This window comes from Gossypium hirsutum, chromosome D11, assembly GCF_007990345.1.
Source record: "Gossypium hirsutum isolate 1008001.06 chromosome D11, Gossypium_hirsutum_v2.1, whole genome shotgun sequence".
Classification (NCBI taxonomy): Eukaryota; Viridiplantae; Streptophyta; class Magnoliopsida; order Malvales; family Malvaceae; genus Gossypium; species Gossypium hirsutum.
This window is the reverse complement of record NC_053447.1, coordinates 68,534,071-68,555,102: the sequence shown is the minus strand read 5'-3', so window position 1 is coordinate 68,555,102 and position 21,032 is coordinate 68,534,071. Positions and strand designations below refer to the sequence as shown.

Here is a 21,032-nt window from a genome sequence, read left to right as displayed (position 1 = left end):
TGATGTTGTGATCAACACTGGTTCAGGTAACAAGGTTATTTCAGATGTGCTCTATGTACTTGAAATAGATCAAAATCTACTTAGTGTAGGTCAGCTGGTTAAGAAAGGCTACTCTCTAGTTTTCAAGAATGATTTTTGTGTTATTAATGATGTTCTTGGTAGAGAAGTTGTTTCAGCACCCATGGCAGATAGGTGTTTCATGCTGGATGTGAGCCAACTTGAGAGAAGAGCCTATACAAGTTCAGTTGACAATGCTGATCTATGGCATAGAAGATTTGGCCATGCCAATTTCAGGTCACTCAATTTGCTGCACAAGATAAGTTTGACAGAGGACATGATTAAGGTTGATGCAAATGAATCTGTTTGTAAAGTGTGCCAGCTTGGTAAGCAGGCCAGGTTGCCTTTTCCAGTAAACCAAGCATGGAGGGCTCGAGAAAAACTTGAGTTGGTGCACTCAGATGTCTGTGGACCAATGAAGACCCCTTCACTGAATGGCAGTAAGTATTTTATACTGTTTATTGATGATCTGACCAGATTTTGCTGGGTTTATTTCATGAAACAGAAGTCAGAAGTGTTTGAAGTTTTTGGAAAGTTCAAGGCATTGGCAGAAAATCAAACAGGCTGCAGGATTAAGGCCTTGAGGACAGACAATGGTTCTGAATACTTGTCTGAAAGATTTCAGAAGCTATGTGAGCAGGCTGGGATTCATCATCAATTGACCACCGTGTATACTCCTAAGCAAAATAGAGTATGTGAAAGGAAGAACAGAACAGTGATGAACATGACCAAGTGTTTGTTGTTTCAAAGCAAGCTTCCAAGCATTTTTTGGGCTGAAGGTGTCAACACCTCAGTGCATCTGCTCAATAGGCTGCCAACACATGTTGTGAATGATAAAACTCCTTTTGAAGCATGGTATGATCTTAAACCAATTGTTTCCCATTTAAAAGTGTTTGGTTGCATGTGTTTTGTACTTGTCCCTGCAGAAAGAAGAACCAAGCTCGAGAAGAGGTCAGTTCCTGGTATATTTGTTGGCTACAGTAGCTGCAAGAAGGGCTACAGAGTATTTGATCCTTCAACCAAGAATATTTTGGTAAGCAGGGATGTCAAATTCGATGAAGGAAGGTTTTGGAGTCTAGATGGCTCTAACACAAGTCAGTTTGAAGAAGAGCAGATTGATAGCAATCTGGAATTGGCAGAAAATGAAGTCAGTAATGCCAATCTAGATGATGCTCTTGTGAGAGGGACCAGGTCTATTGCTGATATCTACCAAAGATGCAATGTGGCCATTGTTGAGCCTTCAAGCTATGAAGAAGCTGTAAGAAGCAAGAGCTGGAAGAAGGCTATGGAGGTTGAAATTGACATGATCCACAAAAATGACACTTGGGATCTGGTAGACAGACCTGATCAGAAGAAGGTCATAGGTGTCAAGTAGGTTTTCAGGGCCAAATTCAATGCTGATGGCTTTTTGAACAAACACAAGGCAAGGCTTGTAGTGAAAGGGTACAATCAACAGTTTGGCATGATTTTGAGGAGACATTTGCTCCAGTGGCAAGGCTGGATACCATAAAGCTTTTGTTTGCCTTCGCAGCACAGAAGTAGTGGAGGGTCCATCAACTTGATGTCAAGTCAGCTTTCCTGAATGGTTTTCTTAAAGAAGAAATTTATGTTGAACAGCCTGATGGATTTAAAGTCCAAGGAAAGGAGGACAAGGTTTACAAGTTGAAGAAGGCACTCTGTGGACTAAAACAGGCTCCTCGAGCCTGGTATGACAGGATAGATGCTTACCTGTCTAGGCTCAATTTCGAGAAAAGTTTGAGTGAGCCAACTTTGTTTATAAAAAAGTCCAAAGATGAGACTTTGCTGATTGTCTCAATATATGTGGATGATCTATTAGTGACTGGAAGCAGGGTCGATTTGATTCAGGAGTTCAAGAAGAATATGCAAGACATGTTTGACATGACAGACTTAGGAATCATGACTTACTTCCTTGGTATGGAAGTAGACCAGTCTGATCAAGGCATTTTTATCAGCCAGCATGCATTTGCCTTGAAAATTCTCACTAAGTTTCATATGGAAAACAGCAAACCAGTGAGCACACCATTAGCTGTGGGAGAGAAACTAAGTAGCTTTGGAAATGAAGAAAAGGTAGATGAAAAGGAGTATAGAAGCTTGATTGGTTGTTTACTTTACTTGACAGCAACCAGACCTGACCTTATGCATTCAGTTAGTCTACTGTCTAGATTCATGCACAGCTGCAATAAAACTCATTTGAAAGCAGCAAAGAGAATACTCAAGTATGTCAAAGGTACTTTGAAGTTTGGTGTAATGTTTAAGAAAGGAAGTGAGCTGAAATTAACTGGCTACTCAGATAGTGACTGGGGTGGATCAGTTGATGATATGAGAAGTACTTCAGGCTACTTCTTTACACTTGGTTCGGGAGTTTTCAGTTGGAGTTCAAAGAAGCAACAAACTGTTGCTCAGTCTACTGCTGAAGCCGAATACATAGCAGCAGCTGCAGCAGTGAATCAAGCCATTTGGCTTAGGAAGTTGCTATGTGATTTGAATGAAGAACAGCTCAAGCCTACTGAAATTATGGTGGATAACCAGTCAGCAGTTGCCATCTCCAAAAATCCTGTTTTTCATGGCAAAACCAAACATTTTAAGCTCAAGTTTTACTTTGTTCGAGAAGTTGTTCAATCCAAAGAAGTGTGTCTTATACATTGCGGCTCACAAGATCAATTGGCTGACATTTTGACAAAGCCTCTTGGCACAATCAGGTTTGAATTTCTAAGGGATTCAATCGGTGTTTGTTGCCTACAGTCCAAGGAGGAGTGTTGAGCATTGGCCTGCAATGCAACAAACTTCCAGCAGCAGTAATGCTTACATGTCTGTTTGAAGATTAAACCAGAAGAAACTTTCTTTTGTTTAAATTTTGTATTTTTTGTGATGTTAACAAGTTGGCAAGTTGCTTGATATCTAAAGCTAGTACTTTTAGATTTGAAATTGATGGATGTAACAGCTGAATTTTTTCAGCTTTTCTTTTGTAATATTTTAGTTGGCAACTTGCCAAATTTGGTGGGAGTAGTTACGTTTAGGTAACTGACTTGCTTTTGTAACTCTTATATATTTTGAAATGGAAATGAAAGCAGTATGGGACTTTCTTATTCGGTTATTTTTTTTCTTTAGCCTATCAATTGTTTTGCTTGCTGTTTTTCATGAGCTTATGCTCTTTGTTGTTCATTGTTGCTGCTGCCTTTTTTCTAACAAGAGCATCATAGAGATGATCGGTAAAGTTGTAGCGGGTATCTTCACCTCTGAAACTCAAGAAAACATCATATTTCTTTCTAGAAATGGAGGAAGAAGTTGAGGGTAAGGCCAACATGAGGATGTATGAAAGGAGAAGGATATCTCAATCTGGAGTTCAAAATCAGAAAATAATGAATATATGAGGAAAAACATATCAGAAACAGAAGAGGGGTGAGAGTTAAAAATGATGGACGGTTTGTATTTTATGTACTTAACAATTAAAGAGTAGATATGACAATGAAAAATAATAATTAAAAACTAACAAGTAGCCATTGACTTATCAATAGATGATGAAGAGGGTAAAAGAATTGTTATTACAACAAAAAATATAATATTCCGATTTGATTATTATATAAGTTATTACCAACTATTTATTAACTTTTAAAAACTTAAAATTTCTACGTCATAAGAAACATACATGTGAACTGTAGAAATTTAAATGTTTTATAATCCGTAATTGTCACCTTAGCAGAATCAATAAATGGTGGTGGTGAAAGGATTTTATTTTATAAATTTTGTACTTAAATGGTTCGACTGATCAGGGATTTAATTGATTCCCTAAATAGGGTTATCTAAGATATGGGAGGCTACCTCGACATCCAGGATGATGAGGTTCATTGGATTTTAATTCGCCATGGAATTAATATGTGGAGCAGTACAAATGAAATATCAGGCAGCCTTTCATTTTTATTTCAATTTTGATTAAGATACGCTATATTAAACAAAAGTTTTTAATTATTATTTCAATTTACATTTTATATTCAACAAATTCAAAATGTTCATTCAAAATGGTATAATTTATATTACATTACATCTTAAAAAGAAGTAATTATTTAATAACATAACCCATTTTTGAAACCCCAATTCCCTCGAGTCTATTATTACTTTACTGTCTGCTTCCATTTCAACTGGGCAACCTCTGTTGGTCCTCCACTTCCATGCTTTTATTGATCTAGGCGGTAAACATAAAGCACCAAGATCATTTTTCTTGCACTGATCAGATCATCTATCTTATTGATATTTTGGCTTTAGTTAATCCCACTGTCAAAATCCCTTTAGAAGACAAGACCTACCAAGAATCAGTGATGAACGAAAAGGCTTACAATCCCGTTAGAAGAGCAATTACCACTTAAATTTAGCAATTAGTGCATGTTGCTTTCAATGAAATGCATCTACTTCTAAGCTAATTCTTACTAGAAATATCACTAGGAATATCTCCTTCACAAAGACTGCAGTCCCTTAGATTCAACTCTCTTAATGAACTCAAACCTGACAATGAAGGTAACATCGGAGCCAAAGAATTTGTCCTTCCTCTTCGGATTAACTTGAAAAGAGAAGGAAGATTTTGCTGTAACTTTGATGATCTTTTGCATCCATTGAAAGACAGAACTTTAAGATTTTTAAATTGAAAAATGAAGGATGGTGGTTCTGCTATGGCTGTTTCACTCAAGTCGAGATTTTCCAAAAACTTCGCTTGCTGCAAATTCTCCGACAAATTTTTAACTCTATAACAACCGGAAAGATCTAAAGTTTTTAGGCGTTCCATTTTCCCATCAATCTCCGGAAACCTTACTAGACTTGAGCAACCCGAAAGAATTAATGTTTCAAGAGATTCCATTCCAATTTTGGTCGGAAGACTCTTAAGACTTTTGCAATCTCTTAAATTCAAAACTTTAAGACTCTTAAGTACTGCGATTGATGGATGAACATCCACTAATTTGGTACAACCTTCCAATATTAGAACTTCAAGATTTGATACCGTTGTAAAGTCTGGTATCTTGATCAGGTTTTGGGACCCTTCAAGGTTCATCATTTTCAACTTACACAAGGGCTGTTGAAGATCACAATAAATTAGAAACAAATGAGAAAACATAATAATGCTTATTTTTGTTTTTTTTTTTTTACCTTAGTCAAAGTTTAAAATAAGCTAAAATACAAGGATGAGATGAGTTAATTCTTACTCTATTTCCCTTCCATAGTTGTTGAATGTGACTATATGGTAAAAGAAGTACCACAAGGTTGTCGGGTTGGAAGCTTGAAGGCAACGATCTTAAAGGGTATCCTTTCCAATCTAAAAGCCGTAGCTCATTAGAAAGAAATTTGAGATCATCACATTTTGATTGGCAAAGCACTTTGAACAATCTCAAATTTTTCATCTTTGAGAAGGCATGGACACTTAAGTTGAGCATTTTGCTCGATTTCCTAATAACCATGAGCAAAACAAAAATGAGCTTTAGGATATACAGAAACATTCAATAACTAAAAGCTATATATGTTGCATCTGCATTATTTTTTTAAGTACTTGTATTCGATAATTATATCTAATGCATATCCGAATATAAGTATTAAGATATGATCCTTTAAAAACTCTTTAAATACATGGAAAAACTTTTTCTTTTTTAAATTGAACATGCCCATATAAATAACATATTTATATCTAATAGTCACATGCACATAAAATTACCTAATCCTAAAAACAATTGAATTAATATTTTGATTTATAATTAGATATCACATAATTAAAAATGATACATTTTCATTAAAAAAAAACCTTTTGAAGAAATGAGAAAAAACCTTTTGCAGACATGTTATAATCTAATCCACTTATATACAGTATTAATATTTCAAAAAGTCATACATGTTCTCTATTGATTATTTTGAAAGAGCAATACGTTGTTAGACAAATTTGATAATTAAACATTGACATATTGAGCGTATAAGGTTTTGCTAGAGTTTCTAATTATATTTTTTAAAAATAAAAAATTATTTACAATACACATATTTATGTGTATTATCTTCTTACCTTTTATTATCAATAATCATGCCTTCAATTATTTCTGTACCCTAAAATAATCAAAAATAGAAAATAAGAAAACAAAATAAATGATGCATAACGTAGGATAAACTTTTGAAAATTTACATTTTTATTTAACATTATTATACTCGAAATATAATAAATAAAGCATTTTAAACAAAGTAAAATAGTTTCTAATTAGGGTAATGCAATGCAATGCAATGAAATTAAATATTTACTTTTACAAGTTCTTAATATTTGTAAACATCAAACATAACTTATCTCAAAAAGTACAAAATATCTGTATCAGTTAATTAGACTAAGCTTTGAATTTATATCATATATTGATTAGAATTTTATACAAAAAAGAAATAGTATGTAGCTTTTGTTGAATGATTTACCGTGTTTTTTGTTAGGATATGATGGACGTCCGTTTCTTCCCACAATCTGCAACGCTTTCCAGGTTCATCAACACATTTTTCTCTAACAATTTTTCTTCCCATTTCTTACAACAAGTATGCATATTCAAATATTCGTTGTGTTCATCGATTTTTACTAGAGATTTTTTAATGAGAACATCAATTCCAATATCTGAAAAAAACTCACAACTATCAAATACTTTGATTACAAAATCTTTCTTCTCCCCATTGAAGAAGCATGCTATATCTAGAAATATATTCTTCTCCCTTTCTTCTAGTCCATCAAAGCTGATTCGTAGTTTATCGAGAATTTCTTTATTAGAATCTCTTTTAAGTCTTTTAATCGCACTCCTCCATTGAGTTGCATCTCTACCGCACAAAAAGCAACCCAAAACTTCCAAGTGCTAAAGGGAGCCCACTAGCATAATCTATGACATGTTCAAAAAGCTCAATGAAATCATCCTTCAGCACTATATCACTATGGAAAGCTTTCAGATTGGAAAGTTGAAGCGCATCTTTGGGAACCAGTGTTGTGGGCATATACACATCATCAACTCGGCAACATCGAAGCAAATGTTCGTCTCTTGTTGTTACAATGACTCTACTCCCTAATCCGAACCAATCATGCCTTCCAACCAAGCATTTTAGGTGTTGCATGTTATCAACATTATCAAGAACAACAAGAACCTTTTTGTGAGATAACCTATGGCTAATTATGGTATCCCTTCATGAACATCGAAAAAGTTGAAGCATTCACCATGAAAGATCTGTGAAAGAAGTTGTTTCTGTAAAGAAACTAGTCCGCATTTGTCTGAAACTTCTCGAATATCAGCAAGAAAGCTTTTACCTTCAAAATGAGGTGACATTTGATCATAAGCAACTCTTGCGAGTGTTGTTTTACCGATGCCACCCATTCCACAAATCCCTATAATGCGGACATAATCTTCCCCAATGTTTATTTTCAAATATAAATCCTCCAAGGGTACAGTCATTCCAACCAAGTCACTATGAGTAATTGAATATGTCTGACATAGTTTTGCTGATATCTTCTTAACAATGTCTCTAATAAATTCTGATTCATGCCTACAAAGAAAGAAAATCTGATTTTTTGAATAAAATTTTGTTGATATCTTTCAGATGCACTTTCTTTTTCAATGAATCATGAAACATAATATAGTTTGGAAGCAAAGAACCAAGAATAAGAAAGAAATTTAAAGATCTGTTGCGGAACCAGAATACAAAATTTGCTCTTTTAGTGAAATATGAGACTTCTCAATTAAACTAGAGAAGAGAAAAGAAAAGAAAGAATTACCTATTATTTAAATGCCATCCCTTGATGTTTGCCACTTGAGTCAAAGCATTTCGCCACCTTTGGATCTTGTCTCTATCTTCCTTGTATCCAAAGGCCTCCTCAGCTTTCTCTTTCTGTTTTCTTAAATCGGATGGATCCACATTGTAGAAAATTGGAAATACCTTATGTCCCATGTCGTTTTTTTGCTTAACAATCTCAGCAAGCTCCTCCAAGCACCAACTTGAAAAGGCATAAGTTTCTGAAAAAACGATTACCGAGCACCATGATTGCTGAATTGCTGTAAAGAGTTCTGGCGCAATCTCTTCGCCGACCTCCAGCTTTGAATCATCCCTGAAAGTGACGATCCCACTCCTACTTAGAGCATCATAGAGATGATCGGTGAAGTTCTTGCGGGTATCTTCACCTCTAAAACTCAAGAAAACATCATATTTATTTCTAGAAATGGACCAAGAAGTTGAAGGTAATGACAACATGAGGATGTATGAGAAGAGAAGAATATCTCAATCTGGTAGTTCAAAATCAGAAAATAGATCGACCAATACCCACAAAGAAACTAGAAAAAGTAAGTATATGAGCATAGGGGCGGAAATTAGGGGTCAAAGATGAGCTATGGATGTGTTCTTTCCAAGAAGGTGAGAGTTGGCAAAATGGATGCTAGTTTAATTATAAGTAATAATTAAAAATGTTGGACGGTTTGTATTTTACGTATTTAATTATAAGATTATGAGAATAATAATTAGAATATAATTTTAAAGCATGTGACTATCAGTTTGAATACACTCTGTACACTGTAGGTTGTTTAGTATATTAGCATGTGACCATCAGTTTGAATGCACTCTTTACTGTCACCTCCAATTCTAAGAATGACATTTATGTATTATTTTCCTCAAACCCAAATTAATTCATAATCATTTAAAAAATTCATAATCCATAATAATTAAACTTAAAAAGTTTAAGTTTCATATCTAAAATTATTTAAATTTGAATTGATTTTAACTATGGTATGAAAACTTAACTCAAGTTCAAATAAAAAAATAACTCAAATTTAAATTGAATTAAAAAAAACTTAAAACTTGAATTGATTCAATCTAGATAGATTCAACTCACTCAATTGAGAGATCTATTTTTTATTACACCTTATATTGCTTGGGAAAAATAAAGGAGTTAGTGGGAATGAGTGATCAAGCCAATAACAACTTTGTATAATATGGAGAATTATGAATACATATTAGAGAATAGATTGTATGAAACATGGTATAACGGAGCAATCTCTCCTCCAATACTTTTACGAAGGTCTGAAGCCCATGGAGATGAACATGGTAGACACCGCTAGTGGAGGAGCATTGGTCAACATGACTCCCCAACAAGCGAGAGACTTGATCTCCACGATGGTTGCAAATTCTCAGCAGTTCCGAGCCAATACTGAACCCCCTAGAAGGGTTCACCAGCTAATTAAGTAATTCAACCTTAGAGGATAAAGTTGATAGACTTACTAATATGATAAACTCTCTTATTGCAGAAAAAACGAAGACAACCCGGTTATGTGGAATATGTGCTACACTTGATCATGCAACTGATGCATATCCCAATTTGTATGATGATACCATAGCCAATCTAGATACTGTGGAAAATTTCCCTGGGCCGCCACAAAGGCGATACGACCCCTACGCTAATACCTACAACCTAGGGTGGAAAGACCATCCTAACTTAAGTTATGGGGCCAATCCACGAAATAACCAGCCATACTAAAATCGGTTTCCGCAACAGCTACAAGGTTCAGGTAATTTTCTAGAAACCATGGTCAATAAGTTAGCAGCTAATGTTCTTGATTTTCAATAGCAAACTCTTAATTACCAAAAAGAGACAAAGGATTTCCAATAGAAAACCGAGCTGTCCATCAGAGAGTTGACCACATCAATTGAGAAATTGACCTCTCAAGGGAAGCTACCGTCACAAACAGAACCAAACCCTAGACAAAATGCAAATGCAGTGACGTTGCAAAGTGAAAAGGTACTGGAACCGATTCCTAATAGGAATCTTGGCCAAGAAATCGCCCAGGAAAAACTCGAGAAGGAGGAATAGGTCCGACCGAAGCCTCCATTGCCTAAAATTCAACCTCTATTTCCAAAACGATTCAACCAGTGTCGAAGAGGTAAAGAGGACAAGGAAATCCTCGAAACATTTAGGAATGTCGAGATCAACATCAACATTCCGCTGTTGGATGCCATCAAGCAAATACCGCGATATGCTAAATTTCTTAAAGAGCTTTGCACCAACAAGCGAAAATTAACAGGTAATGAAAGGGTGAATGTTGGTGAGAATGTATCCGCAGTGTTCAGCGAAAAATGCCGGCAAAATGCAAGGATAGGGGCATGTTTGCAATACCATGCAAAATAGGCCATCTGGGAATTAAGAAGGCTATGTGTGATCTAGGGGATTCTATAAATGTAATGCCATATTCTATTTATGAATCACTTAACGCGGGTTTTTTGACAAAAACATATGTTATCATTCAATTGGCGGACAGGTCTATTATGCATCCAGAAGGAGTCCTTGAGGATGTTCTGGTAAAAGTTAACGAGCTTATTTTCCCTGCAGATTTTTATGTGATCAAAATGGAGGAGGATAGTACTCCTGGATCTTCAGATCTCCTGCTAAGGATCAAAATGGAGGAGGATAGCACTCCTAGATCTTCAGATCTCCTGCTAGGTCGACCGTTCCTTAGTACGGCTAGTACTAAAATCGACATTCGAAGTGGAACTCTCACGATGGAGTTTGATGAGGAGATTGTAAAGTTTAATGTCTACGACGCCATTAGCCATCCAAGCGAAATCTTGAGCGTAAATCGTATTGACATAATTGACTCTTTAGTGGAAGAGAATTTTGAGTCAATTTGTAGAGATAATTCTGAACTTGATGAATTTGAATTTGTTAATGAGTTATTATCTCCAAATACTAAACTGTTACCTTCTGTTATACAGGCACCAGAGTTGGAGTTAGAACCCGCAGGAAAGGCAATGAAATTAGACATTCAAGAGTTAGAAGAAATTCGCAATGATACCTACGAGAATGCTCGCATTTATAAAGACAAGACAAAGTTGTTTCACGAGAAGAGAATAGCTCAGAAACATTTTTCGGTAGGACAAAAAGTTTTACTTTATAACTCCGTGTTAAAGTTATTCCCAGGTAAGCTTTGATCATGATGGCAAGGACCTTTTATTGTTACTAAAATGTTCACACATGCAGCAATTGAAATAGAGAGTGAAGAATCTGGAAAGCGGTTCGTAGTCAATGGCCAACGGTTGAAGCCATTTTATGAGAATTTTCAAGCCCACACGGTTGAGAAAATCCATTTGGAACCACCATAGAATCAATAACGGCTTCGAGCTAATGACGTTAAACAAGCGCTTGTTGGGAGGCAACCCAATTTTTATTTTTTTATTTTATTTTATTTACTTTATTTATTACTTTATTTTATTTTATTATTTATTACTTATTTGGATATTAATAATTTTTTTTCTTTTGCTTAGATAAAACAGAGCAAAAATGCAAAGAAAACCGTTGAGCAACGCTTAGAGCGCATTGAGGCTCGACTTGAAACCTTTGGCCAGCAACTGACCGAGCTCATTGCCATCATATGCGATCAACAGTAACAACACATGGAGTTTTTCTAAACTTTTGTACCTATTTATTTCTTTTCGTCTACATTGAGGACAATGTGCTTTCAGAAGGGGGAGGTACTCTTCGTTATTACTATCATTTTCTGCTGTGATTTTGGTTGTTGTTGCTATTATTGTGATTAGTTTTGGTTGGTGTTGCTGCTTGAGGCTCCATTTTGTCCATATTTATTTTTTTAGAATCTCCTACCTCTTTTCATGCCCAAGATTTTTACCAAGAATTGCCTACTGTTTGACCTACAAGCATGATTCTTATTTTCTGAGGAAATTATGGATTTTCCATAATTGATGTCATCTCCACTGTTTTATTCTTATTAGGCTAAAAATAATTGTGATTCATAGAGTTTATCTTGCTTTTCGTAAAATTGATCAAGTTTAATACAAAGTGGACACTTAATATGTTTGCATGCTAAAATATGTTCATTACTATTAAGGTAATTACTGAAACTTATTTGTGACACTTGATTATTTTTTTTCTCTAAAGTCCTCATAAAAAAGTTATTATTAAAATGTCGTTTAATGTTTCCGTGGTTATGAGTGCAACTTAAAAGCGTGACTGACTGAGTAACCGGGGTAGGGTGCTTGGGTTGTCATTCTATTTCGCGCCAAAAGGTTATGTGGCGTGTTAGGTAAAACTCCGCTAACCGGAATTAATTTTTAAGAACATGTTAGGCTGAGTAACCAGGGTGGGGTGCTTGGCTGTCATCTCTCTTTGCGTCAAAAGGTTCAGTATATTCCTAAAGCATTAAAAATATAAATAATAAATAAATCAAAATCAAAATAAATAAAAAAGAAAAAAGAAAAATATAATTTGGAGACTAGAGGAGGAAACAAATAGGGTGTCTTGGTAGGTTTGGTAATTTACCTAATTTTCATTAAATAATTCAAGTCGATTCTAATTTTTGTGTGTATTAATTGGAAAACTTTTTCTGTTTTACTTAAAGCAAGCTTAGGGTTCTCTTTATTTTTCATATGCATTTTTGACTGATTTTTATAAAACTTTGGAGTGATATTTCTTTTATGATAGAATCTAACTTTCACAGTAGATAGGAACCATACTTGAGGGCAAGCATGGGCTAAGTAGGGGGAATTTGAAAGAATTTTGCATGTGATTTTAGAATTTTTACAGTGGGTGGTAGTGGTGATCTATGTTTTTACTATATTATCGTAACCTTTATTATTGCTTGGGGTAGGGAGTCAGAAGATTGTCTTATATTTAACCTTTATTGTTGGGGTTTTGACAGCAACAAAAGAAGAGAACAAGACAGAGAACAAAGGAGGAAGAAACAAAGAACAATTTACTTGCTCACAAATGTGCAGCAAGGAAGCAATAATCTGCTTTACACAACTGATATGTTTGCTCATTCAATATAAAAACAATACATTTATAATCACAAAACATCACCAAATACTCAACTAATTCCACTAATCAGCATTGGGACTATTAAAACATTGCTTGTACACATGAATAAGTTGACTTATCAACTCAATCATCCCATCAAAACTTCAACAACTAAGTTCATTTTCATCCAAACTAAATTATAGTGCAACTAAAATAGAAAATATTGCTGCAACATGCACAATTGTTGCAGTATCCATACAAGCTGTATGCACTCAACAAAATCATCATAGTAGCATGCACTTTAACAAAAACATAACAGCAGCATAGCTGGCCATTTTCAACATTTATGTTTGACACATAAACACAACTTGATCACTTTTGTTGATTCCTCACTTGCATTATCCTTTGAGCCATGCTTCTATTGGTCTAGGGGACAAACATAAAAAATAACAAGATTATTTTTGTTCCATTGAGATCATCTATATCACTTGTATATTATCTTACCTCAAATCGAGATAATTTTGTTGATATCACAGAAAACACAACTGTTGCCAAGAACAAAAAATGAATCTATTGAATTTTTTAAAAGAAAAAAAAAAGAATAAGTGTCTAAACATAAATATTTTATAAAAAAATATAAATTGAAGAGTTGGAATAATGTTATTTGTACTTCAAGCCATCAAATTTAAATGATACTTTATTAGAAGGAATTACATCTATTTAAGTACTATTAACGATTTATAATTAATCTTCTAAATATATAAAAACAGTTTTGATTGATTAAATTGAATACATAAGTTAGTCTCCAATAAAAATAAAATGATTTTTAACGCAGCTGAAATTATGATCAATCCTTATTAAATAATTCTCACTTTATTATTACTTACTTCATCTTCATTTTTATCTCACAATTTTGTTTCAAGTTGCTTCGTCTTCAACCTACAAATAAAATATATATGTAAGTGAATATATATAATGGAAATAAAATTTTAATAAAAAAGTGAAACCAATTAAAATGTACACATTTCGGTTATGTAAAAAGGAATGAATTAAGTAGCTAAAATTTTAAATGGTATAAAAAATAATGTTATCAACATTTGAGATATGTACATGTTGAATATGAATATGAATAAAAGTTTTTAAATTAATGTTTTGGCATATAATGGAAGGATCATATCTCATATGCAAAACAAGTCTAGAATAATTGTTTAAATGAAATACAAGATGTGTAAAAAATAATAATAATAATAATAGGACAAAGTTGGTTAAGTAGTTTACCACAGTTAATGCTTCTTTCTTGATTGGCCCTTTACAAAATTGAAAATATTTTGCATCCGTTTTGGTTGCGGCTCTTCTTCCTCCGTTTCCTCATAGATATTACGTTTTCGTTTCATGTGAGAAGTGCTACCTACTGATTCATGGTTGTGAGCAGAGTGTTGGTGGATGTGTTCAAATTTTGGAGAAGATGGAGTGGTATGGCACTGCAACTCTTTCATTTCTTCCAAATCTTTCTCATACACTATTCTAACACCACACTTCTTCACCTTAACACAACGGGAATTTGGTCCAAGTTCGGCATTGAAAGACAACTCAAGCTCATCGCCTATTTGATCTAAGCAATCTGTTGTCCACAAATTATTGGTTTCACAGTCACCATATTTATCCTCCAAGCAAATTGGATATAATTGATCACGCGGAAAATAACGAAGAAAAAGGTGATCTTTCATTATGGGCTTGTGAGAGGATCGACCTACCCACTGGCTTCTCCAATAAATTCGTCGACAATTTCTACCTCGAAAAATAGATCCTTTACATCCGATATACTCGTCATCCCTTGAAGCATCATTATTGACAAAAATGCAGCACCAAGCAACTCCAATCCATTGACTATCTTTCCGAAGGTTGAGAGGTAGGGGTATCTTAATTGAAGAGTCACTTTTTTTTTGGCTAAACCATTCTGGAATTTCACTTCCGGGCATCATAATATCAAAGAAGCCATTATCAAACCATTTTCTAGAATTTGGAAGTGCCTGCAAAATAAAACACAAGTCGTCTGGTAACTAAAACCATAAATTCTCAAGTATGAGATTTTGTAAGGGAGAAAAAAGAGATTAATCGACCTTAATATGTCTTTTCAGCAGTGCTAATGCATTGATATTCTCAGCCAATTTGAAGCAGTTAATGGCACTAATGTAACCACGACCCGTTAAATTGCATACTTTTGATGGACTTGCAACTACTTCAAGTGAAGAACAACCATCTATTATCACACTTCCTATACTTGTTGGTAGCTCAGGCAACGATTTAAGCATCTTGCAACCTGACAATTTAAGCAATTTGAGCCTGGAAAGTTGAGTAAGAGCCAAAGGAATGGTGATGAAATTCTTACCACTAAGAACAAGACGTATCAAAGACGATAGACCAGAAAGATCACTATGAATATCTGCTTCACCAAGAGTGCACACGTTGCAATTTGACAAGTCAAGAACATGAAGCTTTGAGAGTCGAGTAAGAGATGCAGGTATGCTGATGAAATTGTTACCACTAAGATTAAGATAACTCAAAGAGGATAGACCAGAAATATCACTATGAGTATCTGCTTCACCAAAAGTGCACATATTGCAATTTGACAATATAAGATTTGCAAGCTTCGAGAGTCGAGTAAGAGATGCTGGTATGCTGATGAAATTGTTACCACTAAGATCAAGTTCTTCCAAACAGGATAGACCAGAAATATCACGTGGAATATCTCCTTCACAAAGATTGCAGTCCCTTAGTTTTAGCTCTCTTAAAGAACTCAAACCTGACAACAAAGGCAACATCCGAGCCATGGGATTCGTCCTTCTTCCTTGGATTACCTTGAAAACAGAAGGCAAATTTGGTAGTAACTTATATGATGGTCCCTTGCGCCCATTGAAAGACAGAACTTTAAGGTTTTTAAATTGAAAAATGGAGGATGGTGGTTCTGTTATGGCTGTTTCACTCAAGTCAAGCTCTTCCAAAAACTTTGCTTGCTGCAAATTCTCCGATAAATTTTCCACTCTATAACAACCGGAAAGATCTAGAGTTTTTAGGCGTTCCATTTTCCCATCAATATCCGGAAACCTTACAAGATTTGAGCAACCCGAAAGAATTAATGTTTCAAGAGATTCCATTCCAATTTTGGTTGGAAGAGTCCTAAGACTTTTGCAATATCTTAAATTCAAAAGTTTAAGGCTCTTAAGCACCCCGATTGATGGATGAACATCCACTAATTTGGTACAACCTTCCAAAATCAAAACCTCAAGATTTGATGCTGTTGTGAAGTCTGGTGTCTTGATCAGGTTTTGAGACCCACTGAGGTTCATTATTTTCAAGTTAAACAAGGGCTGTTGAAGACCATAATAAATTAGAAACAAATGAGAAAACATAATAATGCTCATTTTTGTTTTTTTGTTTTACCTTAATTAAAGTTTAATAATTTATATTAAAATAAGCTAAAACACAAGGATAAGATGAGTTAATTCTTACTCTATTTCCCTTCCATAGTTGTTGAATGTGACTATATGGTAAAAGAAGTGGAACAAGGTTGTCCGGTTGAAAGCTTGAAGGCAAGTATCTTAAAGGGTATCCTGTCCAATCTAAAAGTCGTAGTTCATTAGAAAGATATTTGAGATCATCACAATTTGAAAGGCAAAGCACTTTGAGCAATCTCAGTTTTTTCATCTTCAAGAAGGTATCCACACTCAAATTGAGCATCTTGTTTGATTCCCTAATATCCATGAGCAAAACAAAAATGAGCTTCAAAATATACAAAAACATTCAATATCTAAAAGAAATGTTGCATCCATATTGTTTTTTAAGTACTCGTATCTAATACATATATCTAATGCACATTCGTATATGGGTATTAAGATATGATCCTTTAAGAACCTTTTAAATACGTGAAAAAAATAATTTTTAAATTTTTTTTGAATATACCCATATTAAAGAGATACTTATATCTAACAATCACATCCGATGTTAAATTACCTAATCCTAAAAAAATGAATTAATATGTTGATTTATATTTGGTCCACAAACAATGCATAATTTACAAGTTAATGAACTAAAAAATGACACATAATTAAAAATGAAACCATTTTCATTAGAAAAATTTTGATGACATGTTATAATCTAATTCGTTGATATACACTTTTAGTACATTAAATATATACCATTAATATTTCAAAAATACATAAATTTCTCTTTTGATTCTTTTGAAAAAGTAAATATGTTGCTAGATAAATTTTATAATTAAACATTGAAATATTGAATGTCGAAAGTTTTATCATAGTTTTTTTTTATCATATTTAAAAATAATAATTATTTACATTACACATAGATATAAGTTTATGTGTGTCTTCTTACCTTTTATTATCGATGATTATGCCTTCAATCATTTTTGTAGCCTAAAAAGATCAAGAATAGACAATAAGAAATTAAAATAAATGGTGAATAATGTAGGATAGAAAAGAAATAGTATGTAACTTTTGTTGAATGACTTACAGTGTTTTTTGTTAGGACATGATGGACGTCTCTTTCCTCCCATAATCTGCAACGTTTTCCAGGTTCATCAACACATTTTTCTTTAACAATTGTTCTTCCCATTTCTTGCAACAAGTCATGCATCTTCAAATATTTGTTGTGTTCATCGACTTCTAGGAGAGATTTTTTAACCAGAACATCAATTCCGATATCAGAAAAAAATTCACAACCATCCAATACTTTGATTACAAAATTTTTCTTCTCCCCATTGAAGAAGCATGCTATATCTAAAAATATATTCTTCTCCCTTTCTTCCAGTCCATCAAAACTGATTCGGAGTTTATCGAGAATTTCTTTATTAGAATATCTTTTAAGTCTTTCAATCGCACTTCTCCATTGAGTCGCATCTCTACCGCACAAAAAGGAACCCAAGACTTCAAGAGCTAAAGGGAGTCCACCAGCATAATTTACAACATGTTTAGAAAGCTCAATGAAATCATCTTTCTGCACTGTATTACTATGAAAAGCTTTCAGACTGAAAAGTTGAAGCGCATCTTTGGGATTCAATGTTGTGGGCTCATACATATCATCAACTGGCCAAGATCGAAGTAAATGTTCTTCTCTTGTTGTTACAACGATTCTACTTCCTAATCCGTACCAATCGTGCCTTCCAACCAAGCATTTTAGGTGTTGTATGTTATCAACATTATCAAGAACAACAAGAACCTTTTTGTGAGACAACCTATGGCTAATTATGTCACTCCCTTCATGAACATCGAAAAAGTTGAAGCATTCACCCTGAAAGATCTGTGAAAGAAGTTGTTTCTGTAAAGAAACTAGTCCGCATTTGTCTGAAACTTCTCGAATATCAGCAATAAAACTTTTACCTTCAAACTGAGATGACATTTGAGTGTAAACAACTCTTGCGAGTGTCGTTTTACCGATACCACCCATTCCACAAATTCCTATAATGCGGACATCATCTTCCCCAATGTTTATTTTCAAAAATAAATCCTCCAAGCGTTCACTAATTCCAACCAAGTTGCTATGAGTAGCTGGATATGTCTGACATAGTTTTGCTGATATCTTATTGACAATGTCTTTAATAAATTCTGATTCATGCCTAAAAAAAAAAGAGGAAAATTTAATGTTTTGAATAAAATTTTGTTGATATGTTTCAAATACACTTTCTTTTTCAATGAATCATCAAACATAATATAGTTTGGAAGTAAACAAGAACCAAGAATAAGAAAGCAAGATCTGTTGCGGAGCCAGAATACAAAAGTTTGCTCTTTTATTGAAATATGACACTTTTCAATTAAACAGATGGGATTAGAAAGAAAAAAAAGTTATACATATATATCCAAAAAACTAGAAAATAAAGAAGAAAAGAAAGAATTACCTGTTATGTAAATGCCATCCCTTGATTGCAGCCACTTGAATTAAAGCATTTCGCCATCTTTGGATCTTCTCACTATCTTCTTTGTATCTCTCTTTATGTCTGGCAAAGGCTTCTTCCACTTTCTCTTTTTGTTTTCTTAAATCAGATGGACCAACATGGTAAAAAATTGGAAACACTTTATGGCCGTCGTTGTTATGTTGTTTAACAATCTCAGCAAGCTCCTCCAAGCACCAACTTGAAAAGGCATAAGTTTGTGAAAAAACGATTACCGAGCACCATGATTGCTGAATTGCTTTAAAGAGTTCAGGTGCGATCTCTTCGCCGGCCTCCAGCTTTGGATCATCTCTGAAAGTGACGATCCCACTCCTACTTAGAGCATCATAGAGATGATCGGTAAAGTTGTTGCGGGTATCTTCACCTCTGAAACTCAAGAAAACATCATATTTTTTTCTAGAAATGGAGGAAGAAGTTGAAGGTAACGACAACATGAGGATGTATGAAAGGAGAAGGATATTTCAATCTGGTGTTCAAAATCAGAAATAATGAATATATGAGGAAAAACATATGAAAAATAGAAGAGGGCCGGGTGATATGTTCTTTCCATGAAGGTGAGACGGTTTGCATTTTATGTACTTAACAATGAAAGATAATAATTAAAAACATTAGTATTCGAAATGAAAGGGAGTAGGTGTGGAAATTCGGGGTTATTGATGTTGTTTCCGGGAAGACTCCAAGAAGGTGAGAGTAGACAAAAGACACTCAAATTTCTCAAATATCTTAAACATTTGGGATTTGACAAGCTCAATTACTTCCAGAACCGGCGACCTGGGTTCCAAATTCCAATAATTCTTTTCCGCGAAAATCAAACTAATCAAAGATATATAGATGAATAAATAAAAATAAAAGAGTGAGGAATTAAGGATAAAAGTATATATTCAAATCTCCCTAATTTCAGGAATCAAAGAGTTGATACACGAAATGTCAAAGTCAAAGTGAACTGTGACTAGGAGATATACTGACTAATGAAGTTTTAATCCCACAAGTAATTTTACAAGCTTTTCCCAGAGGTTTTAGGTGAAACACTGGGGACATTTTAAGCGGTGAAAATCTCCTCTCAAATTTCTATGGTTTTGTTACTAGAATGAAAATAAAATTTTAATAAATAAAAAAATGAAAACCAATTAAAATGTGCACATTTAAATTATGTAAAAAGGAATGAATTAAGTGACTAAAATTTTAAATGGTATAAAAGAATGTAACCAACATTTGGGATATGTATAGAATATGAGCTCATGTTGAATATGAGTATGAATAAAAAATTCAAATTTGTTTGATATATACGAAGGAATGTAAATAAGTCTAGAATGATTAAATTAAATAAAAGATGTAAACAACGTAAATGTGTAAAAAATAATAATTAAGAGGACAAGGTTGGTTAAGTAGGGGCAAAATACAAATAAAAGTATTTTTTTCTAAAAAAAATTATTGAAAGAATAATTACCGGAATGGCCCTATTTCCCCGAAAACATGTCCACGTCAGCGCGTTGTCAGGTGACGAAGCAGGAAAATGCTTTCTTGAGGAAGCGTTTTGCCCGTGTCTCCTGCTATTAATTTTGGGGTTAGGGTTAGGGTTTTGGGGTTTTTAAGTTTAGGGTTTTAAAGAAAAAATTAAATAAATAAGGGATTAGGGTTTAAGGTTTCTTAATTAAATTAATTATAAATTTTTCAAAATTGGATTAGGTTTCGTGTTTATGGTTTTTAAAGAAAAAATCAATTAAATTAGGGTTTAGGGTTACTTGAGTAATTTAATTAAAAATTTTAAAAAAATCATATTAGGGTTTAGTGTTTAGGGTTTTTAAGGAAAAATCAAATAAATTAGGGTTTAGGGTTACTTGAGTAAATTAATTATAAATTTTAAAAAATAGATTAGGGTTTAGTGTTTAGGATTTTTAAGGAAAAATTCAAATAAATTAGGGCTTGGGGTTTAGGTTTACTTAATTAAATTATTTGTTAATTTAAAAAAGCTCGTACATGGACGCTCTTTTGCTACAGTAGCTCCTGAAAAAAATAATTTCGAGAAGACGTTTCTGAGCAAATAGTGTCAAAAACGCTTTAATATTTTTTTAAATCAAATAATATAGAAATATTCAGAATATTGACTTATTTAAAAGAAAATCTATTTTATTAAAAATATTAAAGTAAATTACAATTACTTTATTCAAAACAACGTTTTATTTTATTAAATGAAATAGTATAGAAATATTCAAAATATTG

The 21,032-nt window shown here is 33.7% G+C and overlaps 1 protein-coding gene and 1 pseudogene across 1 annotated transcript; both read right to left on the bottom strand.

Annotated features, from left to right (window-relative positions):
* Positions 1 to 4,489: 4,489 nt before the first annotated feature.
* LOC121223282 (disease resistance protein RPV1-like) lies at positions 4,490 to 8,467 on the bottom strand (annotated as a pseudogene).
* A 5,218-nt stretch (positions 8,468 to 13,685) lies between these two features.
* Positions 13,686 to 19,290, bottom strand: LOC107963181 (TMV resistance protein N). The gene is made up of 7 exons (XM_041104439.1): positions 18,759 to 19,290; positions 17,378 to 18,479; positions 17,240 to 17,280; positions 16,361 to 16,601; positions 14,971 to 16,218; positions 14,129 to 14,880; positions 13,686 to 13,789 (listed from the first exon to the last, which is right to left on the bottom strand). The coding sequence occupies exons 1-6, from the start codon at positions 19,244 to 19,246 to the stop codon at positions 14,134 to 14,136; spliced, it is 3,867 nt and encodes a 1,288-aa protein (XP_040960373.1). The 5' UTR covers positions 19,247 to 19,290; the 3' UTR covers positions 13,686 to 13,789; positions 14,129 to 14,133.
* Positions 19,291 to 21,032: the final 1,742 nt, after the last annotated feature.

Excerpts from the sequence above, each read along its gene's own strand:
- LOC107963181 (XM_041104439.1), bottom strand. The coding sequence starts at position 19,246 with ATGTTGTCGTTACCTTCAACTTCTTCCTCCATTTCTAGAAAAAAATAT. Across the intron at positions 16,602-17,239 it reads ATAATCATCGATAATAAAAG|GGAATCAAACAAGATGCTCA; the intron begins GTAAGAAGACAC and ends CATGGATATTAG. Across the intron at positions 14,881-14,970 it reads TGCTGAAAAGACATATTAAG|GCACTTCCAAATTCTAGAAA; the intron begins GTCGATTAATCT and ends TTTATTTTGCAG.